The sequence below is a fragment of the Leiobunum rupestre genome, chromosome 10 (assembly GCF_980474605.1).
Source record: "Leiobunum rupestre chromosome 10, qqLeiRupe1.1.hap1, whole genome shotgun sequence".
Lineage (NCBI taxonomy): Eukaryota > Metazoa > Arthropoda > Arachnida > Opiliones > Sclerosomatidae > Leiobunum > Leiobunum rupestre.
The window spans coordinates 26,190,875-26,217,496 of record NC_143393.1 but is presented as its reverse complement, the minus strand read 5'-3'; the positions used below and the strand labels follow the sequence as shown (position 1 = coordinate 26,217,496).

The following is a 26,622-nucleotide window of genomic DNA, read 5'->3' as shown; positions in this document are numbered from 1 at the left end:
GAGATTTTCTCCCGGCGGATTTTGGAACCTTAGGGAAACTGTGCAAAATTTGGTACTGGTAATCGGAAGTGAAATATTTTTTGACTAACGACACGGACTAAATTTAACTGTGTAATAACCGTTTGGTTACGGTAATTTCTTAGAGTGTGGGACACCAAAATAATTTCCCAGAAAAATAAATGAAACTGTATAATGAGGTTCGAGAAGGGGACAAACCTTTAACAATAGAATGTCCACGCGATTGAAGGTTTTAGAATCAGAACCTGCAAATAGCTTTGAAAAGAGGCAGCTCCGCTGATACCCATACGTTGGCGCGCAAACACTCGTGGCTCAACCACGCTTGCTTTCCGCGGAATGAACGAGATAACAATTTCCAAACCATGTGGTGCAATCGCCGAATTACGGTGTTTGCAACGTCACGATGGGGAACTTTCTTCGTCTCCGAGAACGAGCGTCACAATTCAAAGAGAGAGAGTCCGTGATAAGCCGCTCAAAGGGCGACTCGTCTCGGTATAAAATGTCAGCTCCCGAATACTTGGACCATCATTCGACCAGTCTCAGCCATCCAGTGATTTCAGTCCAGAAGGAGCAGACCAAACCAACTCTGATCGTAAGTACCATTTTGTCTACTATAAAGAAACTCTTATATTTGGAATTTAAAACTAACCACGAGTTTAATCTTCCATTAATTTTAATTTAAAAAACCTTTAAACTTAGAAAATTAGCTTTACAATATCTGATTTGAAAATAATAAATTTTTACTTTCTAAGTTTAGAAATCAAGGCCTTCGCGTAATTAACTTAATCTCAATCTAATCTTAAAATTAAGTTTATTGTTATTTTTTTTAAAGATGAAATCTATCTTCGTTTTCGCTATCGTGGCCGCCGTGATATCCTGCGCATTCTGCCGACCCCAGGATGGCCCCGGGGCCCCAGGAGCGGAAGGCAAGGAAGGACAGGACAGGTTCTTCTTCGGAGACCACGGACTTCATATTGGGAACAGCAACGGAGGACACAACAGTGGCGGATACCCCTACCCCGGACAGTACCACGCCCAGCCTTACCCCTTCCCCGGCGCATTCCCCTGGGGTTAAACGCCATCACTCTGCCATTACCATTCATCCATTGTCATTAAATCAGTTGTACATGAATTATTTATACGCAATCCTGCCTTTATTATTAGAAAATAAACATTGTGATGAAACTAATTTTGTTTTTTGCAATTCCTGAAATGATACATACAAATTTGCTTATTTGGAAGATTATTATTTTGGGGGGAAACTCTATTGCAAGTTTGCAACCAGGTGCGTAGCGCAAAGGGTTTTGTTGGGGCTCTCAGGTAGCGATAGCAATTCATCAGGATTTATTTAAATTCATTAGGTTTAATCGGCAAGATAGATTAGCGTGGTTCATTTTCCAGCACATTGTCGGGTGCCCTATCATAATAATTATCTAATCAATTTACTTGATATTCAGGAAACTTAGCAAAAGTAAACTTTATTAAAAATAAAAGTAATCAAACTTAATGAAGACTGATGAATGTTAACCAGAACGCCAAATATTGATATTACGAGCGCAATTATAAACCACTATTTGACAAAAACGATAGTATATAGAATAGGTTTAAAATAATAATAAAATAATTTGAATTTGAAATTCTTTTCGTTTTCATTTATAGTAATCGCTATAATAATCTTATAATGGAAATACAGAAAAAGCTAAAAATTAAGTCAGACTACCGTAAAAACAAGTGCGCTCTAAAAACTAAGGGTTTAAATTTAAACCATTAATGTGTATAAACCTTTTGTCCAAAATCCAATCCATCGAAGGATTTCATAAAAACCATTCTAAATTTAATTGGTTTAGGTCTAAACCATTTATATTTCCAGAGAATTAAATATTTATTTATTTGGTTTTATTTTAAACCATTACTGTAGCAATATAAAACGATTTATATGATATTAGAGTTTAATAATGGCTTGTATATAAACCATTTTAAATATATTTATATGCTACTGCAAATACCACAAATGTTTAAAGTTACACTCTTACTAATATGGCGAGATACCTTTACTGCGCTTCCAATAGCAGCTTAATGGTTTGAATTTGAACTCTGACTATACTGCCGGGAGACCTTTACTGCGCTTCCAATAGCAGCTTAATGGTTTGAATTTGAACTCTTACCATACTGCCGGGAGACCTTTACTGGGCTTCCAATAGCAGCTTAATGGTTTGAATTTGAACTCTGACTATACTGCCGGGAGACCTTTACTGCGCTTCCAATAGCAGCTTAATGGTTTGAATTTGAACTCTTACTATACTTCCGGGAAACCATTAATGCGCTTCCAATAGCAGCTTAATGGTTTGAAGTTAAACTCTTACTATACTGCCGGGAGACCTTTACTGCGCTGCTAGTGGCATCTTAATGGTTGGTGTTTAAACTCTTACTATACTGGCGGGAGACCTTTACTGCGCTTTTGAAAACACAGTAATGGTTGTTCTGTTAGCATTATTTACCAGAAAACATAAAGTAGATGGTACCCTAATTATTATTTAAATTTATATACCCAATTTAAAATACCGACCCAAATTGAGACAATTATCCAAAATTTGATATTTACCCAAATTTAACCACCTTTGTTTAAAAAAAATTGAATAATTGCATAAGGGGGGACCCTTAGAATCTTCGATTTTACCATGTTAATTTACTTAGAGAAATATAATATTGCAGTTGTCAAAAACGTTTTCAGTTGCCATGGTAAAACTAAATCCCATCGCATTTTTTTCCTTTTGGGGTTTTTTAAGTTACATGAAGGTCAACTTAATCCCTGAATTTAAACAAAATCGGTGAGTTACACCTCGGGTAGTCTCCTTGCTAGTGTAAGGTAGGTGATGCTAATATAAACAACTTTAATCTTTATTATAATTAAATTTAATCCATTTAAATACAGAAACCTAAATTTAATAATTAACAAAAGAGGTAGGCTTACGTTAACCTTACGCCACCACTAGAGGTGTCAACGAGCCGAGCAAACTCGCGAGGGCTCGCAACTCGACACGCTCGAAGTGTATCGAACCGAGTCGAGCTAAGAATAAATGAGTCGAGTGTCGAAGCGAGCAAAAACGTATCGAGCCGAGTTCTAGAGCTCGCTCGTTAATCAGCAGAAAACGAACCGTGTCAGGAACCGAGCCTATGTCATATCGAGCGACCAACGAGTCGAGCTAGTTTCTTGGCGAGCGAGCAACGAGTCGAGCTAGTTTCTTGGCGAGTGCGAGCACCGAGTCGAGCTAGTTTCGTGGCGAACGAGCAACGAGTCGAGCTAGTTTCTTGGCGAACGCATCGAACTACGAGCTAAAAAGTTGAGCCCTGAAACGAATCAAGTGCCCTCGCTTGAAAAAACCATTGACTCGGCTTAGGCTCAACTCAGTTTAGGCTCGACTCGGCTTAGGCTTGACTCGGTTTAGGCCCGACTCGGCTTAGGCTCGACTCGGCGTAGGCTTGACTCGGTTTAGGCTCGACTCGGCTTAGGCTCGACTTGTTATGTGCTCAGCTCGTTTATGGATCGGTTCAACAAAGGCTCGAAAAAAAGTGACTCGGCTCGAGTTCGACTCGGGTGGCCTTTTAGCTAGCCGAACCCTATTTTAGTCGCGCTCGATTCGTTTAAGACTCGCTCGATTCGTTTAAGACTCGCTCGCCGCATAACTCGCTCAAAATGTCTAAAAGTCAAAATTTCAGCCGGAGTATCTAACCGTTAACCGGTTTCGCCCTTTTGTGGCTCATCAGTACTGTGTAGGATTTCTGGTTTTTCTCGAAAAACTACCGATATCACTAAAACTAATAAAAAGCTTTGTATATAGGGCAACACAGTTGTATATTCGCTCAAAATGGTTTCCGATTTAAATTTCTCTGTTCGACTTGTGTAAAATACATAGTTGTACCGAGCGAGTTTATGAAAATAAATAACCACTTAAAATCCGTCAATTTATGTTTTAAAATTAATTACCCGAATGCGGCCATTTTAATTGAAACCTTGGTCACCACTCGAGAATGCTATTTACAATTTTTATTCTAGCACCAAAAAATAAAGTAAAACTTATCGTCGAACTAGACAGTTTAAAGGCCCATCCACACTATCCAACTTTAGTCAGCTGACAACTTGAAAGATTTTTGTCGGACGAACAAGGCGGGTAATGAGAACGTGTCAGTTGGTTAGTGTGAATGCAAAATAAGTCAGGCTGACTAGTCTGCCTAATTTGGTCAGCTGACTAAAGTTGGGTAGTTAGAATGAGCCTTAAGGGTGATTTCAAAGGGATCTGATGAATGACAACAAACATTTAGAACTTTAAATCAGTGCAAATGCAGACCGAGTAAAAGCACAGTTAACGCGTAACGTTCAAGTCAATGAAGCAATGTAGAAATCCACAAAAAAATGCATAGAAAATGTTTTCAATAAGTAAAATAAAAAGGAACTGTCCAAGCCTAAATATAATTTTCACAATCAACTATTACTGTGTAAATCGTGTTAGGATAGAAGACCGTTAAAGGTCTTTGTTATGTACAGAAACGTCAATTAAGGCCGCTAAATTCAAGACCACACTGACCTATAGGCCGAATTAGCCCTGGTCTCAAGAAGCAGTTTTGCCGCCCCAGTTTGAAACCCTACTGCTGACTACAGCAACTTTCACCTGAATCTTTACGTACCCAGTCCGACCCTAGCTTAGGCAAGCTACACTAATGAAATGAATACATTTAATTTAGTGCTCGAGGAAACCACACTTGTTTAAACGGTTTATTGTCTGGGTTTAAAATAAAGGCCAGCTATAATGTACAAAAAGTTTTATATATTCATCACCATCCATGATTATCGCTGAGCAACCACCTGGTTGCTCCCACCCCCAAAGAACGTCCTTGAATGCCTCAAATATAATACAGAATAATATGAACCTAATATCCATTTTTAGAAAGGTGTTACGATATGCGTTCCTTTAACCTTAGAAAGTAAGCTTTCGAGCTATTAAATAGCGAGCCAATGGTTTTTTCAAGCGAGGGCACTTGATTCGTTTCAGGGCTCAACTTTTTAGCTCGTAGTTCGATGCGTTCGCCAAGAAACTAGCTCGACTCGTTGCTCGTTCGCCACGAAACTAGCTCGACTCGGTGCTCGCACTCGCCAAGAAACTAGCTCGACTCGTTGCTCGCTCGCCAAGAAACTAGCTCGACTCGTTGGTCGCTCGATATGACATAGGCTCGGTTCCTGACACGGTTCGTTTTCTGCTGATTAACGAGCGAGCTCTAGAACTCGGCTCGATACGTTTTTGCTCGCTTCGACACTCGACTCATTTATTCTTAGCTCGACTCGGTTCGATACACTTCGAGCGTGTCGAGTTGCGAGCCCTCGCGAGTTTGCTCGGCTCGTTGACACCTCTAGTGGTGGCGTAAGGTTAACGTAAGCCTACCTCTTTTGTTAATTATTAAATTTAGGTTTCTGTATTTAAATGGATTAAATTTAATTATAATAAAGATTAAAGTTGTTTATATTAGCATCACCTACCTTACACTAGCAAGGAGACTACCCGAGGTGTAACTCACCGATTTTGTTTAAATTCAGGGATTAAGTTGACCTTCATGTAACTTAAAAAACCCCAAAAGGAAAAAAATGCGATGGGATTTAGTTTTACCATGGCAACTGAAAACGTTTTTGACAACTGCAATATTATATTTCTCTAAGTAAATTAACATGGTAAAATCGAAGATTCTAAGGGTCCCCCCTTATGCAATTATTCAATTTTTTTTAAACAAAGGTGGTTAAATTTGGGTAAATATCAAATTTTGGATAATTGTCTCAATTTGGGTCGGTATTTTAAATTGGGTATATAAATTTAAATAATAATTAGGGTACCATCTACTTTATGTTTTCTGGTAAATAATGCTAACAGAACAACCATTACTGTGTTTTCAAAAGCGCAGTAAAGGTCTCCCGCCAGTATAGTAAGAGTTTAAACACCAACCATTAAGATGCCACTAGCAGCGCAGTAAAGGTCTCCCGGCAGTATAGTAAGAGTTTAACTTCAAACCATTAAGCTGCTATTGGAAGCGCATTAATGGTTTCCCGGAAGTATAGTAAGAGTTCAAATTCAAACCATTAAGCTGCTATTGGAAGCGCAGTAAAGGTCTCCCGGCAGTATAGTCAGAGTTCAAATTCAAACCATTAAGCTGCTATTGGAAGCCCAGTAAAGGTCTCCCGGCAGTATGGTAAGAGTTCAAATTCAAACCATTAAGCTGCTATTGGAAGCGCAGTAAAGGTCTCCCGGCAGTATAGTCAGAGTTCAAATTCAAACCATTAAGCTGCTATTGGAAGCGCAGTAAAGGTATCTCGCCATATTAGTAAGAGTGTAACTTTAAACATTTGTGGTATTTGCAGTAGCATATAAATATATTTAAAATGGTTTATATACAAGCCATTATTAAACTCTAATATCATATAAATCGTTTTATATTGCTACAGTAATGGTTTAAAATAAAACCAAATAAATAAATATTTAATTCTCTGGAAATATAAATGGTTTAGACCTAAACCAATTAAATTTAGAATGGTTTTTATGAAATCCTTCGATGGATTGGATTTTGGACAAAAGGTTTATACACATTAATGGTTTAAATTTAAACCCTTAGTTTTTAGAGCGCACTTGTTTTTACGGTAGTCTGACTTAATTTTTAGCTTTTTCTGTATTTCCATTATAAGATTATTATAGCGATTACTATAAATGAAAACGAAAAGAATTTCAAATTCAAATTATTTTATTATTATTTTAAACCTATTCTATATACTATCGTTTTTGTCAAATAGTGGTTTATAATTGCGCTCGTAATATCAATATTTGGCGTTCTGGTTAACATTCATCAGTCTTCATTAAGTTTGATTACTTTTATTTTTAATAAAGTTTACTTTTGCTAAGTTTCCTGAATATCAAGTAAATTGATTAGATAATTATTATGATAGGGCACCCGACAATGTGCTGGAAAATGAACCACGCTAATCTATCTTGCCGATTAAACCTAATGAATTTAAATAAATCCTGATGAATTGCTATCGCTACCTGAGAGCCCCAACAAAACCCTTTGCGCTACGCACCTGGTTGCAAACTTGCAATAGAGTTTCCCCCCAAAATAATAATCTTCCAAATAAGCAAATTTGTATGTATCATTTCAGGAATTGCAAAAAACAAAATTAGTTTCATCACAATGTTTATTTTCTAATAATAAAGGCAGGATTGCGTATAAATAATTCATGTACAACTGATTTAATGACAATGGATGAATGGTAATGGCAGAGTGATGGCGTTTAACCCCAGGGGAATGCGCCGGGGAAGGGGTAAGGCTGGGCGTGGTACTGTCCGGGGTAGGGGTATCCGCCACTGTTGTGTCCTCCGTTGCTGTTCCCAATATGAAGTCCGTGGTCTCCGAAGAAGAACCTGTCCTGTCCTTCCTTGCCTTCCGCTCCTGGGGCCCCGGGGCCATCCTGGGGTCGGCAGAATGCGCAGGATATCACGGCGGCCACGATAGCGAAAACGAAGATAGATTTCATCTTTAAAAAAAATAACAATAAACTTAATTTTAAGATTAGATTGAGATTAAGTTAATTACGCGAAGGCCTTGATTTCTAAACTTAGAAAGTAAAAATTTATTATTTTCAAATCAGATATTGTAAAGCTAATTTTCTAAGTTTAAAGGTTTTTTAAATTAAAATTAATGGAAGATTAAACTCGTGGTTAGTTTTAAATTCCAAATATAAGAGTTTCTTTATAGTAGACAAAATGGTACTTACGATCAGAGTTGATTTGGTCTGCTCCTTCTGGACTGAAATCACTGGATGGCTGAGACTGGTCGAATGATGGTCCAAGTATTCGGGAGCTGACATTTTATACCGAGACGAGTCGCCCTTTGAGCGGCTTATCACGGACTCTCTCTCTTTGAATTGTGACGCTCGTTCTCGGAGACGAAGAAAGTTCCCCATCGTGACGTTGCAAACACCGTAATTCGGCGATTGCACCACATGGTTTGGAAATTGTTATCTCGTTCATTCCGCGGAAAGCAAGCGTGGTTGAGCCACGAGTGTTTGCGCGCCAACGTATGGGTATCAGCGGAGCTGCCTCTTTTCAAAGCTATTTGCAGGTTCTGATTCTAAAACCTTCAATCGCGTGGACATTCTATTGTTAAAGGTTTGTCCCCTTCTCGAACCTCATTATACAGTTTCATTTATTTTTCTGGGAAATTATTTTGGTGTCCCACACTCTAAGAAATTACCGTAACCAAACGGTTATTACACAGTTAAATTTAGTCCGTGTCGTTAGTCAAAAAATATTTCACTTCCGATTACCAGTACCAAATTTTGCACAGTTTCCCTAAGGTTCCAAAATCCGCCGGGAGAAAATGTCTCGGTGGTGGCTGACCCCCTGATGACGTCATCAGAATTTTGTGTTTGTATATAGCAATTACCGTTAGTCCTATCGAAAATATGCATACCGATGTTGTAGAGTATATTATTTCCTTCAAATTGATAGACGATAAACTAACGTCGATAACATGTAAATGAGATACGAGCGTTTAAAAATACGAAGGTTACGTCATCAGGTGGCGGTCAGCATCCTTTCATTCCTTAGGGCCTTGCTTAGGGGGTATATATGCACAAAAATGAAATTTTATTAGAGTACGGGCAACTTTGATTACTCGCTATAGTGTGGTAGCATTTGGCCATAGTTGGCCGTGACACGCAAATTTTAAATTTATATATTGGCATAATATTACATTCTAAAGTGAACAAAAAGGTACGTTCCAAAACTTCTTTAATTATCGCCCAAATATCGGAAATTAATTAAATTATCGCAAAAAGAGTATTATATAGTACGCGATTAAAATCATAGTTCGGAGAAAATCGAGAGGTTTATCGAACTGTGTGATAATAATAACAACGCTAAACGAAAGTGGAATTTCGCCTCGCCAAAAAGGGGCTACAGAGAGCGATGCGATATCTCTTTGCAAAGAAACTTTTATCGGGCCATAGAAGGCTTCTTTCTCTATTATATTAACTGTACCATTTCCGCACTACGGCGATATGAGTAACCTTTGTGACTGTTAAACAAGATTTAAGATTATAAATCGACGTCATGGTACACCAAAGTAATTTCCCAGAAAAATAAATAAAACTGTACACTGTTAAAAATAAAAGTAGCTTTTCATACCCACAAAGGTATATTCGAATGCATCCACATAGCTACCTTTTAGAGTATGAAAATAAACCTTTTTATATTGGTACTGGAAAATACCTCATTGGTAAGGTATTTTGGTATACCTCGTGGTATTAAATAATCCCATATTTGGAGAGTTAAAAAACCTTCTTGGGACCTTCTTAGTACATAAAGAGGTTTTTATATTTCCTATTTATGGTGCGTGTCCATACTATTTGTAGGTATTTATTAGTATATTTTCGGGATTAAATTTAACCTTTTGGGTAATATTTCATTTCCTAAAACGGTTTTAAGGCGAACCATTTATGGTCTTTAAATACCATTTTAAGGTTTTATATCGCTCCTTTTTCAGAGTTAAATTAAACCTTTTTAGGAACTATGTAATCCTACACAAGGCATTTTAGTTTACTTATTATGATATATTTCCATACCATAAGGTATTTATAAGAACCTTTTTGGAGGATTAAAGAACCTTCTTGAGACCTTCTTAGTGCCTCAAGAGGTTTTTATATTTCCTACTTATGGTTCTTGCCCATACTACTTTTGGGTATTTATTGGGACTCTTTCGGGATTAAAATTAACCTCCTCACAAGGCATTTTAGTTTACTTATTATGATATACTTTCATACCATAAGGTATTTATTAGAACCATTTTTGGGGTAAAATAAACCTTGTTTTTCCCTTTCTTACCCAGGATAGGACCTAAAAACTATATCGAAATCCAAAAAACACCAAATGCTTATAAATTGAATTTATTTCCAGGTAAATACCAAACAACTAAACAGAAAGCTTGCTTACGACATTTTTTACAGGTACTGTAATTTTATAAAGCGAAGGCTGATTTTTCAAAATCACTTTTTGAACAAATGTGAATGTTTTTCGTAGTTTGGGGCTATACACAATCCCGAAAACATAATATGAAATGAAAATAAGAACAAAGCCTTTAACTACACTTCCGGCGTTGAAAATCTCTGTTTCCAACAACATTTTTGTTGGTTTTTCCAAATATTCTTCTCCTTGCAAAAGCAAAACTGAATTATCATGATCTTCAGTTGGTTCCTATATCAGAAGTTTGTTCACTTCTAACTGTTAAATGCAATTAATTGAACAGCTTACGCTGAAAATAAAGAGAAAGGTTGGATCTTCCTTGAAAAGGAATGGTGGAAGAAGCAAGCAGGCACTGACGTCCATTTTTAAACCGATAAAATATCAAAACATCCCTAATTAAATGGGAAATAATAATTCACAAAAAGAGGTTGAAAGGAATTTCAAAATTATATATTAAACACTTTTCCAAGTCTGTTATTTCCGGCAAAGAATATATGGCAGGCCTATTTTCTACCAACTGTAAAACCATATAGAAATCAGACTAGTACTGCTTTGATTTTATTAGGAAAACAGTTCACAACCATAGTTCCAAAGTCAGATACTAGTACTTAAAGAAATTCATTTTGAGTAAAAACAATATTTACATATTGATTTACATATTAATGCCTTTTAATTAAAATACGGCATAACTTATAAAGCTTATTGGCATTTTTATTAGTAATTACACTTAAGTCAACGTACCGGTTTTCTAAACTAAGTAGAGGTAATCAAAAATAAATACAAAAATGATGTATTTACCAGCTAACTTCTTCTCTGAAACGAAATCTTTTTATGCATCTAGCTGTATATTTAACTTCTTCAAAAGCTGCGATTTTTCTGTAAGTTTAAAGATTTTTGATCTCAATGGTAAAATATACTCGAATATTTTCTTTTCTGGAAAAATATCACTGCCCAAAATCCTTGCGAAGCACCAACTGAAATTTTCAAAAAGCGCCACCAACGATTAGCATAATGACCCTTTTAACATTTCACTAGAATCCCCCACCCAATCCATTGCGGGACAATTCATGTTCCATTTTATTATTCCACTTAATTATTGTTTTCGCCTAACCATCGTATTCCAAACAAGTTGTTCGAAGCGTACCCCATAGACCAAATATACTTAGACTGGAAGGTTCTATGAAGCTCCATGTTTTACTTATTTTCGCTGGCCGCATTGTTTTTGAGGCGTTAATTTTGACAAACAAGACGTCGCGGGTACCAAGGGGCCTATCCAGGGTGTATATAAACGGTGTGTAGATTGTTGACATCAAATTCATTGATTTGTAGTACATAGGAAACAAATACTCAATAATGATTTAGTTTAATCGACTTTAAATGTTGAAAATAATTTTTGGTAGCTATATTTCGTCTACTAATCGGTAAAAAGTAAGTAATTGTTTGTTTTTCATTAATGTTTTCTGACAGACAATCATAGAAAACTCGTTCAATGTTAGCTCTAGCACATTTCTTGTTTCGAATTTGTAAAATGTATAGTACCACATGGTCAGCTTGTTTATTTCGCCCCTCGGAAACAATACATATTGTAGGAAAACATAAAAACAAATTCATTAATAGCCTTTCATTCCACTTAAATTTTATTTATTGCTACTCCCAGTCATTGTAAAAAAACGCGAATCTAAACAAAGTGCTTCAGTTATATCGGTCCTTTTTGCTCCGGTTTTTTAACGAGGGAAATGTAGTAAAAAGAGCTAGGGGGGATTAAGGGCAGATTAGAGCGGAGAGTGTTAATGATTCGGCCAAAAAAATTCGGATGTTTTCGAGTCGGTTGACAAAACCTTAGTATTTTTAAATTCGTGAATAAAACCATGACTAATGGGAGGTGACGCTCCCCTTCTTCCCACCTGCTTAAGCACCCCCCCCCCTGCTTAAGCACCCCCCTCCTCCCACCTGCTTAAGAATCCCCCCCACCTGCTTGAAAATCTGACCACTACACTGGTCGCCCTCTTCCCCAGCGGCTTAAGCGCCCCCCCCTCTAAATTGAAACTCTGGCAACGACACTGATCGCACCCCCCCCGACATTGATTTTAGTTTTAAATAGACCAGTAATAATACAAACTTACCATTAAATGTAAATTTGCCTTTGATGACGATAACATTCAATTTATCATAAACTGTAAGACACATTAAAAGTATAACAGAACGAATGTGGCAGATTTAATTTGAAAAAAATTACTTTAAGTTACGTTGAGTCTTAGTTTACCGATTTCAAACGAGCTCAAATGAAATGGGCGTTTGGCGAACAAAGTGCGAAAATAAACGACCTTCTTAGCGGTACATCTACAAGTAACGCGTGGACATTCACGTGACACACTAGTATATTCCCCGAAACAATAAGGCATCAGCAGAGTCCGATGTTCGTCCCCAGTGAAAATCTCGTTCCCCCTTGGTGTTTAACCCCTACATAACGTTGAAAGGTATTTTTTGGAACTATTTTGACCAGAAAACCAACAAAAAAGCTTCATTAAACACCTTTTCTAGCGAAAGCACCTTATTAGGAACTGTCGGAACCCCCCGATAAAACGGTAAGGGCCAAAATCCCAAAAAGGTACCCAAACACACCAAGTGGTTTTTTTCCGTACCTTCTAAAAACCTTTTTTTTTAACAGTGTATAATGAGGTCCGAGTAGGGGACAAACCTTTAACAATAGAATTGAAGGTTTTAGAATCAGCACCTACAAATAGCTTTGAAAAGAGGCAGCTCTGCTGATACCCATACGTTGGCGCGCAAACACTCGTGGCTCAACCACGCTTGCTTTCCGCGGAATGAACGAGATAACAATTTCCAAACCTTGTGGTGCAATCGCCGAATTACGGTGTATGCAACGTCACGATGGGGAACTTTCTTCGTCTCCGAGAACGAGCGTCACAATTCAAAGAGAGAGAGTCCGTGATAAGCCGCTCAAAGGGCGACTCGTCTCGGTATAAAATGTCAGCTCCCGAATACTTGGACCATCATTCGACCAGTCTCAGCCATCCAGTGATTTCAGTCCAGAAGGAGCAGACCAAACCAACTCTGATCGTAAGTACCATTTTGTCTACTATAAAGAAACTCTTATATTTGGAATTTAAAACTAACCACGAGTTTAATCTTCCATTAATTTTAATTTAAAAAACCTTTAAACTTAGAAAATTAGCTTTACAATATCTGATTTGAAAAGAGTAAATTTCTACTTTATAAATTTAGAAATCCAAGCCTTCTCCTATTTAACCTAATCTCAATCTTATTTTAAAATTAAGTTTATTGTTGTATTTTTAAAGATGAAATCCATCTTTGTATTCGCTATCGTGGCCGCCGTGATGTCCTGCGCATTTTGCCGACCCCAGGACGGCCCCGGGGCCCCAGGAGCGGAAGGCAAGGAAGGACAGGACAGGTTCTTCTTCGGAGACCACGGAATCCAAATTGGCAACAGCAACGGAGGACACCCCAGTGGCGGATACCCTTACCCGGGACAGTACCACGCCCAGCCTTACCCATTCCCCGGCACATTCCCCTGGGGTTAAACGCCATCACTCTTCCCTCAACATCACCATCACCTTTCGTCCATTTTAATTAAAACCGATGTAAATGAATTATTTATATGTAATCCTGATTTAATTATGTTAGTAAATAAACATGATTAAACTGACATTATTTTCAATTCCTGATCTAAAACATACATGCATATTTGTTTTTTTTTCCTAAGCTTTTCATTTTTATAAGAAAGAGTATTTCAATCACAAATACTCCCTATAAATATTTGGTTCACTACAACTGACAACTTCTAGCCATAGACGGGCAGTTGGCGAACTGGCGCGAGCCACCTCATTAGTTCACCAACTCAATTCCTGGTTTATGTAGTGCATCTCGATAACACCTATACCCCCCCCCCCCCTGGTTACGGCCCTGGCCCTATAAGACACGGTCGCCACGAATTGTGTCTTTGTAAGAGTGATCGTCCTACTTGGAAATTTTCACGGGAAGAGTCATTCTGTTGCGGACCTTTAAATAAAATCAGGGTTTCGTGTCTTAAAATTTTTCACTTCAAAACCGACATCTTTTCCAAAATCTTTCCGCAAAAGTTCGATTTTATAGCTTGAACGAACACCTTAAACTTAACTTTAATTTTCTTTCGTTTTGAGTTTTCAATACTAGAAATATTACATCGATATCAAGAACGCAGTTTGGAGACTGAGAACATAGGAGCCTACCTTCGTGGGGGAGGGTGCTATAGTTATCTGATACCAGGTTTATAAAACCCGGCTAATGCCAAAGATAATCTCTCAAACCAGTAGTGGATCCATGATTTTTTGGATGTAGGCTAAACGTTTTTCATGGCCCCTTTCGTTGCGAAAACCGACTAAAAATTTTAAGTTTTTATGGAATTATCTATTGGAATAATTCATTTTTCAAAACGGAACCCCAGCTCCGTCAGACCTCGTCTATTGCTGCCATCATTGAGAGGAATTTGTAACTAGCAATGTTATATTTATTTATCTTCTTCAACCTTAACCACTAAATGTCTTTAGAATCGTACGTCAGACTAAAATGACTACTCCTCCTAGAAACTTTGAACTCCGCCTGCGCTAGAGGTGTGGTACTTTCCCATCCAGAACGACCTCGTCTTCTTCAACACACTCAAAACTTACTGTTGAAAAAACAGCAAATACGGTTTATAATTTACAGCAAGGTGTAGTTGAAGTGGGTTAACTGCAGTTTGTCGTAAAATATACAGCTTTCTGCTGTATTTGGAAGAAAACAGTAGCGACTGTAAAAATTCATATTCGCACTGTTTTTAAAATGACAGTTATATTAAAATTAACAATATGAAACCGTGGTTGACGTTTTACTTCAAAAATGCGTAAAATTTACCACACGTTGCTGTTTTTTCTGTTATAAACGGCAAGCGCTAGTATATAAAACAACTAATTATTATTTAGTTGTGAAAACATTTTTTTAAATCACACAAGTTTCATTTTAGTTTTAAATATAATAATATCCGATAAAAATATTTTTATATATTCTTTTGTATAAGTAGCACCCCACGCAAAATGCTATATTAATTTCAACCCTTGTTCATCGTGTGCTTAATAATTTGAAACCAAGTTAATAGTTTACTTTCCTTTGGTTTTCCCTATAACTCTAAAGTACAAAGGCTCGAGCTAAACATGATCAACTTGAGTTGTAGTCAGTTTTGTTATTTTCGATTAATTTCTATTGGATATGAAAATATTTTGTCAAAGTTAATGTTATAATAATTTTAATAATTGACTATTTTTATTATTTATTTCTCTCATGAATTGATTTTTAAATTATTTGAAATCCTTAAAATTTTGGGTGAAGTTTAAAGGTTATGAGTAAGTTCTGTACTATATACGTTTGATAACTAAAACTACTGTAAAACACTGGAATTTTACAAACATTGGATTTTAAATATAACATTATCTTGCTGAATTTTTAAAAAGCAATACTCTGTAAATATAACATTATCTTGCTGTATTTTTAAACAGCAGAGTGTCCAGTAAATTTAACAAGAAGCATGACAATAAAAAAAACCAGTCAGAGTTGGTTTTGAAATTAACAGCATTCTGCTAGCATCTATGCTGACCGCAGCTTACTGTAAAATTTACAATAATATTTTTCTGTGTGAAGATACAATTCCCAATTCAGGAGAATGAAGTGAAAGAAAAACATGGTTTGAATGAAAGTATTCCTTTAAACTCAAATAATTTCCCAGGATCCTGATTTAAGATCCCCCAATATCAAAGACTATATAACGCTTCGCTTACTAGACAGGCGTGTTCTATGGCTCAACTTGCATACCGATTGTGGCTCCATCTCGACGCTGGCCCAAAATTTCCCCTACCTTGAGCTGTGTTACTAGTGGCGCCTCTAGCCGCGGGTCCAAATAATACCCCAGCTTTTACAGTGCTACAGAGGTGTTAACAGGTTTTTCACGCCTGTCTAGTAAGCGAAGCGTTATATAGTCTTTGCCCAATATAGAATCGATCGAAATGTTAAGGGGTATTCCCCGAGCTCGTCGGTTTCCCCTTCCATACGGTTAACGGTAATAGCATAAGTGGATCATTATCTCTAAGTAGACAAAACGCTATGCTACCTATGACTAGAATTTATACTGCCAAATGTAACGTTTCTTACATCTCTTATAGTACATTTCACGTCTGAAACGTGTCTCGAGGGCCCGAGAGAGATTTTGGGGGTTGGCTCATCGAATTTCTCCCCCAAAAAACCTGTACCATATTTGTTCAAGGTCAGTTTCAGATCCAAGGGTAGAGTTTTGTACAATAAACGCCCCTTTAGTTGCTGTCTTGACCACTCGGTGGCGCCTCCGCCGAAATATTTTGAAAATATTTATCTCTGGAGTTTGCTCTCTATACAAGCTCTGACGTCACGAAAACCAGACTAAGATACCCGACCGAGACCCGGAATTTGTATACGTAGAGAGAATGATCCACTTATGGTAATAGTAAGCGTAGGGAGCTGTTGGCTCCCGTGGCATGAATGAGCTTGCCACCACCCTCCTACGCATTGTAACCCGGCCACCTGAATTAATGGCTTTAAAATTCGCTGGATGACTTAGGCCTAAGGTGGTGGCTTGGGTATTAGCCTAGCTGATTATTATTATTATTATTATAGTTTTTCATTAAACTTGGAAACATTAACTGAACCAATATGTCTATGTTCGAGTACACACAGAAAAATATTATTGTAAATTTTACAGTAAGCTGCGGTCAGCATAGATGCCAGCAGAATGCTGTTAATTTCACAACCAACTCTGACTGTTTTTTTTTATTGTCATGCTTCCTGTTAAATTTACTGGACACTGCTGTTTAAAAATACAGCAAGATAAAGTTATATTTACAGAGTATTGCTGTTTATTTAACCTTCATTCCAGACGTATTTCATACATTAAATGCATGCAGTTTTTACAGTAAACTCCAATGTTTGTAAAATTGCAGTGTTTGCCGTAGTTTTAGTTATCAAACGTATTTAGTACAGAACCTATTCACAACCTTAAAATTTCATCAAAAATTTAACGGATCAAACCATTATCACATTGGTTTAATTTAATAAATTCAAATATTTTATTAATCAATTCATGATAGAGATACATAAAATATTTTATCAATTCTTAAAATTATTTTAACAAAAACTTTGACAAAATATTTTCATAATCCAATAGAAAACTTTTATAAAATATTTAAATGGCTTGAACTCTAGATTATCATAATTGTATTTCGAGCCTTTGCGATTTAGAGCTATAGGAAAAACCAAAGGAAAGTAAACTATTAACTTGGTTTCAAATTATTAAGCACACGATGAACAAGGGTTGTAATTAATATAGCATTTTGCGTGGGATGCTACTTATACAAAAGAGTATATAAAAATATTTTTATCATCAGATATTATTATATTTCAAACTCAAATGAAACTTGTGCGATTTAAAAAAATGTTTTGACAACTAAATAATAATTAGTTGTTTTATATACTTGCGCTTGCCGTTTATAATAGAAAAAACAGCAACGCGTGGTAAATTTTACGCATTTTTGAAGTAAAACGTCAACCACGGTTTCACATTGTTAATTTTAATATAACTGTCATTTTCAAAACAGTACGAATATGAATTTTTACAGTCGCTACTGTTTTCTTCAAAATACAGCAGAAATACGACAAACTGCTGTTAACCCACTTCAACTGCACCTTGCTGTAAATTATAAACCGTATTTGCTGTTTTTTCAACAGAAAGTTTTGAGTGTGTATGTACCGGTTCAGAAATTGAAAAATAATAATAGCAATCTGTTTATTTCTAACACAATAAAAGGAAGATTACATATAAATAACTAATTTAAATCTGTTTAAATGAGAATGGATGAAGTGTGATGGTGATGGCAGAATGATGGGGTTTAACCCCAGGGGAATGCGCCGGGGAAGGGGTAAGGCTGGGCGTGGTACTGTCCGGGGTAAGGGTATCCGCCACTGGGGCGTCCTCCGTTGCTGTTGCCAATTTGGATTCCGTGGTCTCCGAAGAAGAACCTGTCCTGTCCTTCCTTGCCTTCCGCTCCTGGGGCCCCGGGGCCGTCCTGGGGTCGGCAGAATGCGCAGGACATCACGGCGGCCACGATAGCGAAAACGAAGATGGATTTCATCTTTAAAAATACAACAATAAACTTAATTTTAAAATAAGATTGAGATTAGGTTAAATAGGAGAAGGCTTGGATTTCTAAATTTATAAAGTAGAAATTAACTATTTTCAAATCAAATATTGAAAAGCTAATTTTCTAAGATTAAAAGTTTTTTTACTTAAATTTAATGGTTACTTTTAAATTCCAAGTTTGTCTTTATGGCCAGGCAAAAACTGTCCCTTCAATGATAGGTGGTTTTTGGTCTGTTCCTTCTGAATTGGACGGCTGAGACTGGTTGAATGGTGGTCGAAGTATTCGGGTGCCCCGTTTTTATACCAAGACCAGTCGGCCTTTGCCCGATTACCACCGACTCTCATAGTACGGTGTCGATCGTTCTCGGAAATGAGGAAAGAACCCCTCATGACGTTGGTCACGCCGTACTAGCGCCATTGCACCACAAGCTTTGCCAAATTCCGTTCTTCTCCAAATTCGCGGTAAATCAGCGCGAATGAGCTACGAGTGTTTGCGTGCTGACAGTAGCCCCGCTAGGATTTTTTCGCGAGTAGGCACTGCGTGATTAAGAGGCCCCCATAAAAACCTCCTTTGTAATTTTTGATGTTCTTTAACTAGCCAAATTGTATATATTTATTTAAAAATTTTATTATTATTAAATCAATAAAATTTTTATTATTATTAAATTAATAAAAATGTTATTATTATTAAATTAATAAAAGTTTTATTATTATTAAATTAATAAAAGTTTTATTATTATTAAACTAATAAATTTTTTATTATTAAGTATATTATTTACAAATAAATATTACCAACTTTACTTTTAATCGAAGAATTCCACCCTACGATTACCTCTTTACCCAAATTCATCAACTATTTATTTAGGCTGGTCTCCCCCATTGTTAAGGGGGAAAACTACAGTGGCCATTGTCTAGTTTCGCGCTATTTCAAGCTGAACTGTTTTATTGTTGTGTTTTAACTTATTAAATTAATATTGATGTGTAAAACAGCCTCTTGTTTATTGCTTAAAATAATTTTGACAATTTTAAATTTCAAAGTAATCTAATTATTACGTTTTAATTCGGACCCCGGAGCTAAACACGTTGGGCAAGCGCCCAAACTACCCTATAGTAGTTGACCTCTTGAACAATAATTTTTCTCACTAAACTTTTAAATCATGACATTAAATATCTAATATTGCAATAAAGTTTCCCCTATTCCCAATATTGTCGGCGGATGTGTAAGTGTTCCCCTGAGGTGCTAAATCTTGTTGGGCATATAAAATAATCACTTCCACGTGTGTAGATAGGACCTATCTGTTTCTAATAACGTCTAGTCTATGGTGGTCGTTAACCTGGCAAACTATTGATCCACGGGATTTGGATTCCATGTAGTCTAAGTACATTTTGTAGGCTAGTTGGTGAGAAGATTTGTTGGAAGTGAAGTGTTCTTCGAATTGTGTCCCCATGTTTTTCCAATCCGAAAATCCATTTAGAAATGCAGTGTTTCTACTGCCTAAAAAATGACGGCAACAAAAACAATACACTGCATCCTTTGCAACTGAATATTCAATCATTTGATATTTGTCATACCAAGAAGAATTGAAACCTCGATTTTTACCGCCAATTAATCTTTTAGGAAAAGGATTTAGTTTAGGCTGAACTGGAAGACAATCTTTATCTAGACTAATATCCAAGTTATTCAACGCGTGTAAGCCCATTTATTTTGAATTGGACACGTTGTTTGATGTATTTTGTGCATGGTTAGAGTTGGGGTTTGCAATTACTTCTGCAATTTCTCCTTCGTGAGTCAGTTCCATTTCCATATCAGTACCGACGTTTGGAAGAACTTCAGCAGTATTACTAAAACAGTGACTGTTATCAGTCTCCAAGGATTCTAAACCCTTTCCCAATTCTTTGACTAGGTTTTGCTCAGAACTATAGTTATGGCTTTGCGCCGACGATTTCAAAAAACGTGCCATTTCACCTTTCTGATAACTAACGAAACTATCTTCCCTTTTCCATTTTTCTCATTTTTGGGACCCAGATAAAAATTTTCTGGTACTCATATTTGAAAATGCTACTATTATATACTAATAGCGAAATAACCTTAAAAAGGTTTAAGAAAATAAAGCTTAGTTAAAGCTATGTAGTCTTCAAACATACTTTTTAATAATACCAGCTATATCAAAGCCCTGAAAAAAGCGGTTTGAATATATTTTCTAGAATAGCTAATTAGCCTTGAAAAAGGCTTTTTGAATAATTTAGCTAGAATAGCTAATTAGCCTTGAAAAGAGCTTTTTGAATAATTTAGCTAGAATAGCTAATTAGCCTTGAAAAAGGCTGTTTAAAAATTAGCTTAAAACAGCTAAATAGCCTTTAAAAAGTTAGTCTCGGAAGAGACTTAGAAAAAATTTGACTGGGAGAGAATCGAAATTGAGAACTACCTGTTTGTTCAGGAGCAGAAAACGAAATGAAGAAACGCGCGTTATCTGGGACAAGTCCGACCACCGAAGGTCTAGGTCCTTTCTCTACGATCAGTGGTCACTGATATCACGTGATTTCGCAAAAGGGACAAGGAGTAAAAAAGAAAAAACCCTAATCCCCAGGAAAGATATTACATCGGTTGCTCTGTTAAAAAAGTTAGTAAAACAGCATATCTTGGATAGCTCTATTGCATAATTGTATTATGTATATTTTTTATTTTATTTCTTTAATTAACTTAGTAATTCTTAATTGATTTGCAAATTAACTTTCTAACACTTAATCTTTTTGTGTCCGTTAATTTTTCTTTTTTTCTCTTTTATACAAAAAAGGGAACTCTTTTTACAAGTCCCTTTTTATTTATTTTTTTGTTTTGTCGGTTTTTTACAATTTAAAGAAGGTTGTTACCTTAAATTAAAAGGGCTATAAGTCGCTCATTGACTTGGCCCTAGAATACCTTATGTATAAAAATATATCAGATTGTCAATAAAATTTGAACTTGAACTTGAACTTGACGCTCTCTATTCAAAGTAGTGACTGGTACGATGCTTTACGCTTCGACTTCAGCTCCGCTGGGATTTCCCTTCGTTTAAGCGTTGCAACGGTTTAAGTCGTATTAAAGAAATCCAGTTTCTCACTTTATGCCCCCTTTTGTAGAAATCCTAGAAAGTAAGCTTATGTTTATTGTGTTGGTTGGAGCTAAGTTATCACTGAGGCGAACAGGTGGTTTTTTTTGCTGCTTTCCTTGCACGACGGACTTCCCCGTCCCGGGCCAATCTTTTGTCATATACTCTATATCAATGTTAACAGAGTACACTACCAAAAGCAGAGACCACAGAGTTCGCTGACTTTGTTTGTGTACTCAAGTAATATTGATTTCGAGTATAGGTGGTTCAAAAGGGAACGTTTTGTTAGGGCCATTTAGGACTCTTGGAAATTGGAATTGAATGGGAGTTCTTTTTTTAGGGGGCTAGATGACCAATTTTTAAAAATAAATAAAATTTAAAAATCACATTTGGAAGCCCCAGAGGCAATTTTTTTAAACTTTTAGAGGCCCCTAAAATAGGCCTAAAATTTTTGAACATAGGCACGTGCCTACTTGTGCCTACTGCTGGCGGGGGCACTGCGTGCTGACGTCAGACTAAGTGTCAACAAAACTGTGTCACTTCAACGTTATCTGCCGGGCGGATGAGTCGGACCTAATCATACAACTTTATTTATAATTTTAGGTTCGGGAAATTATTTCAACAGTCATAAAGGTGACTGATTTCGCCGGAGTGCTGAAATGGTACAGTTAAAATGTCCTTCATCAGTACGCCACAGAAATTTATGAATGTCCTTCAATTTTGAGCGATTAAATTTTACATCATAAATATTCTACGCGAATAAACTTCAATAGGATATTTAAATATTTATTTAAAATTGTCAAGTTTAGAATAAACTAACTGCTGAGCAGCATTCGTGAAATGGTCAATGATTACTTGATATTCATCAATGTTTTTACTTAGTTTCGAGGTAATTTGTTAAATATGTCAACGCGCCATTAAAGCCCGTTTCAATTCGACTTAACCTTTAAATCGTAAACCAATCCGAATTAACTTGAATTTTAGATAAACCGGACGATTCACATATCGGTTATCATTGCGCAGAGGCAGTGTCGCAATCAATGAGGTATAGCCGAGGAACTATAATTGCCAGGTTATAATCACTTTTTCAAATTCTGTACACCGATTACACCGAGTAAAGCCTTTGGTAGTGTTAAATCTTTAATCGATGACGTAATAACTTTAGTAGAAGTCAAAGCTATGGTCTTGTACACCGATTACGGATAGTGATCAGCCGCTTTAAGGTAAAAGCATTTTTATTACGAAATATTTATCAAGATTTAGATTAGCATAGTTTTTGAATACGACCAAAGCGAAAAGGAGGAGAATATACTACTCAGTTTGGACGCGGGACCAATTAGAGCTCGGGGAAACGGATAAATTACCCTCCAAAATTTCAATTAATCATAAAAAATTCGATGAACTGTTTATTTATGGATATTATTCCCGACTATTATCGGATTTAGGCTAATAAGCAACAAATAGGATTATATTCGGATAATTTTCGGATGTGGATATAAGAGAAATGAACGGAAAATTTCCTATCCGAACGCCGAGCCCTAGGTCCAATTCGCAGCTCGCTAAAGTAATTATCGAAAAAATGTTCGGTATTATAATTTGTGTTAAACAATAGGAAATGTCGTCCTTATAATTTTTATGTTACTTATTGAAATAGTAATTAGGTATAAATAAAAATTTTAATAGTAAATTAAATGCCCTACGATATATGAAAAAACAAACTCTCAAGATGGCCGCCGTATCGTGAACTTCGCCCATAGGTGGCGCCGTGAACATGCGATGCAGCGTTACGATCCAAGAAATTAGGCGCTACTCTGGAACCAAAATGTATGCCACCAAATGAAGTTGTATAACGTACAATCATAAGTAACAATATCCTTCAGTATGACACAATGTGAGTGGTATGTTTAACGTATAATCAGAAGTGACATAATATAAATAAGTACGGTACTAATTGACACTGTAAGCGTTTGCACACGATACTTTGTTGCCCTTTGCGATATAAAATTTTGAATATAGTGTATTGGACATGCCAGGGGAATAAGCTTAACACATACGATATGGAACTTATATGAAGGCTGGGCCGTCTTGTTCTTTACTGATATTCCGCTATTTATATAGTAGGAATCTGAGTCTAAAAATATTTTTAATGGACATTTGATAAAATATATACCAGAACGAAAAAGTCACTAAAACTCAAATTAAAAAAGATTAAACATTTGATCAGAAATAGGCAGGGGTGGTTTCGTTTCAGCGTAACGCGAAATTCACCCATAGGTGGCGCCGTTTATACGCGACGTGGCATTACGTATTATATACCGATTTATAGACAATTAGGCCATTAATAGGGAAAACGATTAAAAATAAAAGTGCAAATTTGTAATGTTAGCTTTAGCTAAACATATCAAAAGCTTATTTTTTTAAATAAATTTAATTTTATTTAAATGTTAAATTCTATTCTAAAACAAAGGTATGAGCACAAAGAAAAATAGTTAATCATCATAAACAGTTTCATATTTTTTCAATGATTGTTATTTTTTCCAACATAAATACTTTTTTCAATTAATTTTTCCACTAATAAATATCATTTGAAATTGGACCTGGTTGACGTGCTAAGTTAAAGGTATCCCACTGCGGAACAACTTTGACTGTGGTCGTTCTTGATTCAAATTTACAGAGACTCATTTGAATCAAAATCAATAACATTTAAAGAAGTGGTACTTTATGTATTTCAAAACATTATTTTAGAGTAAAGCCTGGTTTTCACTTGGCGGTTTTTGGGCGAAAAAGCCCGGCGTCGACGGAAAATGGGCGAAAATTTCGGTCGACGCCGGGCGGAAATTCCGTCGGTTTTCGGTTTTGTGTGGCGATTTTCATTTCTATTTTTTTCGCTCAGTTGGGCGATTTCGCTCTTTTTCAACCAATCAAAAACCATTTTCGAAAGGTGACTGTGACGTCAGGGGGATGGTTAATTTCCCGCTTCTTGCATCCGGAACTCGGCCACGTGCTTTTCTGTGTTTTGGAACGTGTTTTTTGTTATACCCTTGTTGCCTTCTTTTCCAGTATGTTTCTTTCACACAAACCGATCTTTCATAACTCATATTTCCTTGAACACGATAGATCATGTAAAATAACATTAAATTTAAAATGCTTACATGAGCTTTAATCAATAGTTCACTATTATGATCAGATAAATCATCCATTTTTAGGCCTAGGCTTAAATCTCCATTATCAGACGAAAACCGACGAACTCGCTGCCAGAAAGAAATCGCTTTATTTCCGCCCTAAAAAAACGCCAAGTGAAAATGCTAAAACGCCGACAGTGAGCGAAACGTCGAAAACCATATCGCCGACGTCGAACTTTCAGTCGTTGATTTTCCGCCAAGTGAAAACCAGGCTTAAGTGGGTTAGTCATTTTTCGACACGAGATAGAAGTGGAAATATTTCAAGAACGTGTTCTATAATTACTCCAGTGCCGTGTCCGAGAAGGTTATTTTCCGTAATTGAATGGGTACCGATGTCCTCCGTAAAAAGGTCCAGGGAATATCCCTGGATTAAAATAAGGGCCACTGGGATACGGTGGGTATCCGTAGCCACCTGCACCGAAATCAGTTGAATTAATTTTCCACTCTACTAAAGAAATATTTCGGTGTTAAGAAAAAAGGAATCTCCGATACCGTGAGCGTTTCCGTAATGGTCGTTGTCGTTGCCAAAAAAGAATCTGCTTTCACTAACGTTCCCCGACTGTCCTGGATCCGGCCTGGCCAGCGTTTGTAGCTGCGGTCGGCAGAAAGCGCAGCGCAGAGAGACGCTGATGATGGCCACGTACAGGAACTTCATGCTTTAGCATAATCGAAGTCATAATCAATTAAATTTATTTTAAAATTGAAACCGACTATCTCGTACCTTAATAATTAAGAAACACCCGGATAAACACAACAGTATGTCATCAACGTTGCATATATTAGTTTGCCTAAAAATCTAAATGATATTTTGATAACCAAACAAATTGACGTATTTGGTTGACACAGTCCATCGATAAATTTCCCAAACGGCAGGAATCCATACCGCTACTTGGAATGCTTATCCTGCCGTATCGCGTTATGGTAAGATTACTCTGACGGCTTTGGTTCCGCCTACGAGATAAACAATCCCCTCTGTGCGCGCTCCCCTGTCACGTTGTTGTTTGTTAAGTTAACATAGTGACGTCAAATAAACCGTCAGCCACATCGAGACGAAAATCTGCCGCGATAAGCATTCCAAGTAGAGGTATGGATTCCTGCCAACGGCTATTGCAAACCATTTGAAAATGCAAATATTTTCTACGCCACTTTTCGCTAATATCTTCAGAGTTAATTCGATTGGATCTTTAATCGCATTATGCACACCCCTCCTTATAAATAAATATTTATGAAAGATAACATGATTTATTGACAAAAATATTTGTCTTGGAAAATGGTTAAATTTAATGGGAAAGGCATTTTTGGTTTAGAAAAAATATTTATCATTAGAAAAGATTTGATGCGGTCAAAAATATTTTACGCCGGATAAAATATTTTTTAGTGTTGTTAATATTCCGAGAAAATAAAATGCGGAAAAATTTCCTCAAATCGGAAAAATCAAAAATTGAAACATAAATTATTTTTTAAGGGTTTTTATATTTTTTATTTTTTATCGATATAAAATGTCTAATAACAGTAAACATACAAAACATTAATAGTGTTCCGCTTTATTTAATTTTTTAAACAATATTAGACTAATCATAGAATTTAAACTTTTAATTAGGGAAATTTTCCGGAGAAAAGACCTCAGTCATTTTCCGGAAAATTTTCTGACTAACAACACTAATATTTTTTATTGGAGGAACAATTTATTCCGAATAAAATATGTTGCATTGAAAGAGCTGTTTATTCCAATTAAAATATGTTGCATTGAAAGAGCTATTTATTCCGAATAAAATATGTTGCATTGAAAGAGCTATTTATTCCGAATAAAATATGTTGCATTGAAAGAGCTATTTATTCCGAATAAAATATGTTGCATTGAAAGAGCTATTTATTCCGAATAAAATATGTTGCATTGAAAGAGCTATTTATTCCGAATAAAATATGTTGCATTGAAAGAGCTATTTATTCCGAATAAAATATGTTGCATTGAAAGAGCTATTTATTCCGAATAAAATATGTTGCATTGAAAGAGCTATTTATTCCGAATAAAATATGTTGCATTGAAAGAGCTATTTATTCCGAAT

General features: G+C 36.3%; 2 protein-coding genes and 1 long non-coding RNA gene across 4 annotated transcripts in view; 2 read left to right on the top strand and 1 right to left on the bottom strand.

Annotated features, from left to right (window-relative positions):
- Nucleotides 1–467: 467 nt before the first annotated feature.
- Nucleotides 468–1,207, top strand: LOC149925246 (uncharacterized). The gene is made up of 2 exons (XM_090161437.1): nucleotides 468–610; nucleotides 851–1,207. Exons 1-2 carry the CDS (start codon nucleotides 518–520, stop codon nucleotides 1,091–1,093), a joined length of 336 nt encoding a protein of 111 aa, XP_090017563.1. The 5' UTR covers nucleotides 468–517; the 3' UTR covers nucleotides 1,094–1,207.
- An 11,778-nt stretch (nucleotides 1,208–12,985) lies between these two features.
- LOC149925245 (uncharacterized) lies at nucleotides 12,986–13,760 on the top strand. The gene is made up of 2 exons (XM_090161215.1): nucleotides 12,986–13,151; nucleotides 13,391–13,760. Exons 1-2 carry the CDS (start codon nucleotides 13,059–13,061, stop codon nucleotides 13,631–13,633), a joined length of 336 nt encoding a protein of 111 aa, XP_090017341.1. The 5' UTR covers nucleotides 12,986–13,058; the 3' UTR covers nucleotides 13,634–13,760.
- Nucleotides 13,761–23,852: 10,092 nt separating this feature from the next.
- LOC149925240 (uncharacterized) overlaps nucleotides 23,853–26,622 on the bottom strand; it is an 80,207-nt gene continuing 77,437 nt past the window's right edge. Inside the window, exons 2-3 of one of the 2 annotated variants that reach the window (XR_016476889.1) lie at nucleotides 24,775–24,968; nucleotides 23,853–24,085 (exon numbers count right to left, since the gene is read on the bottom strand). This is a non-coding gene — a long non-coding RNA (uncharacterized LOC149925240). Of the gene's footprint in view, nucleotides 24,086–24,774; nucleotides 24,969–25,048; nucleotides 25,196–26,622 lie in introns of those variants that run through there. The other variant, XR_016476890.1, reaches the window with a different exon arrangement.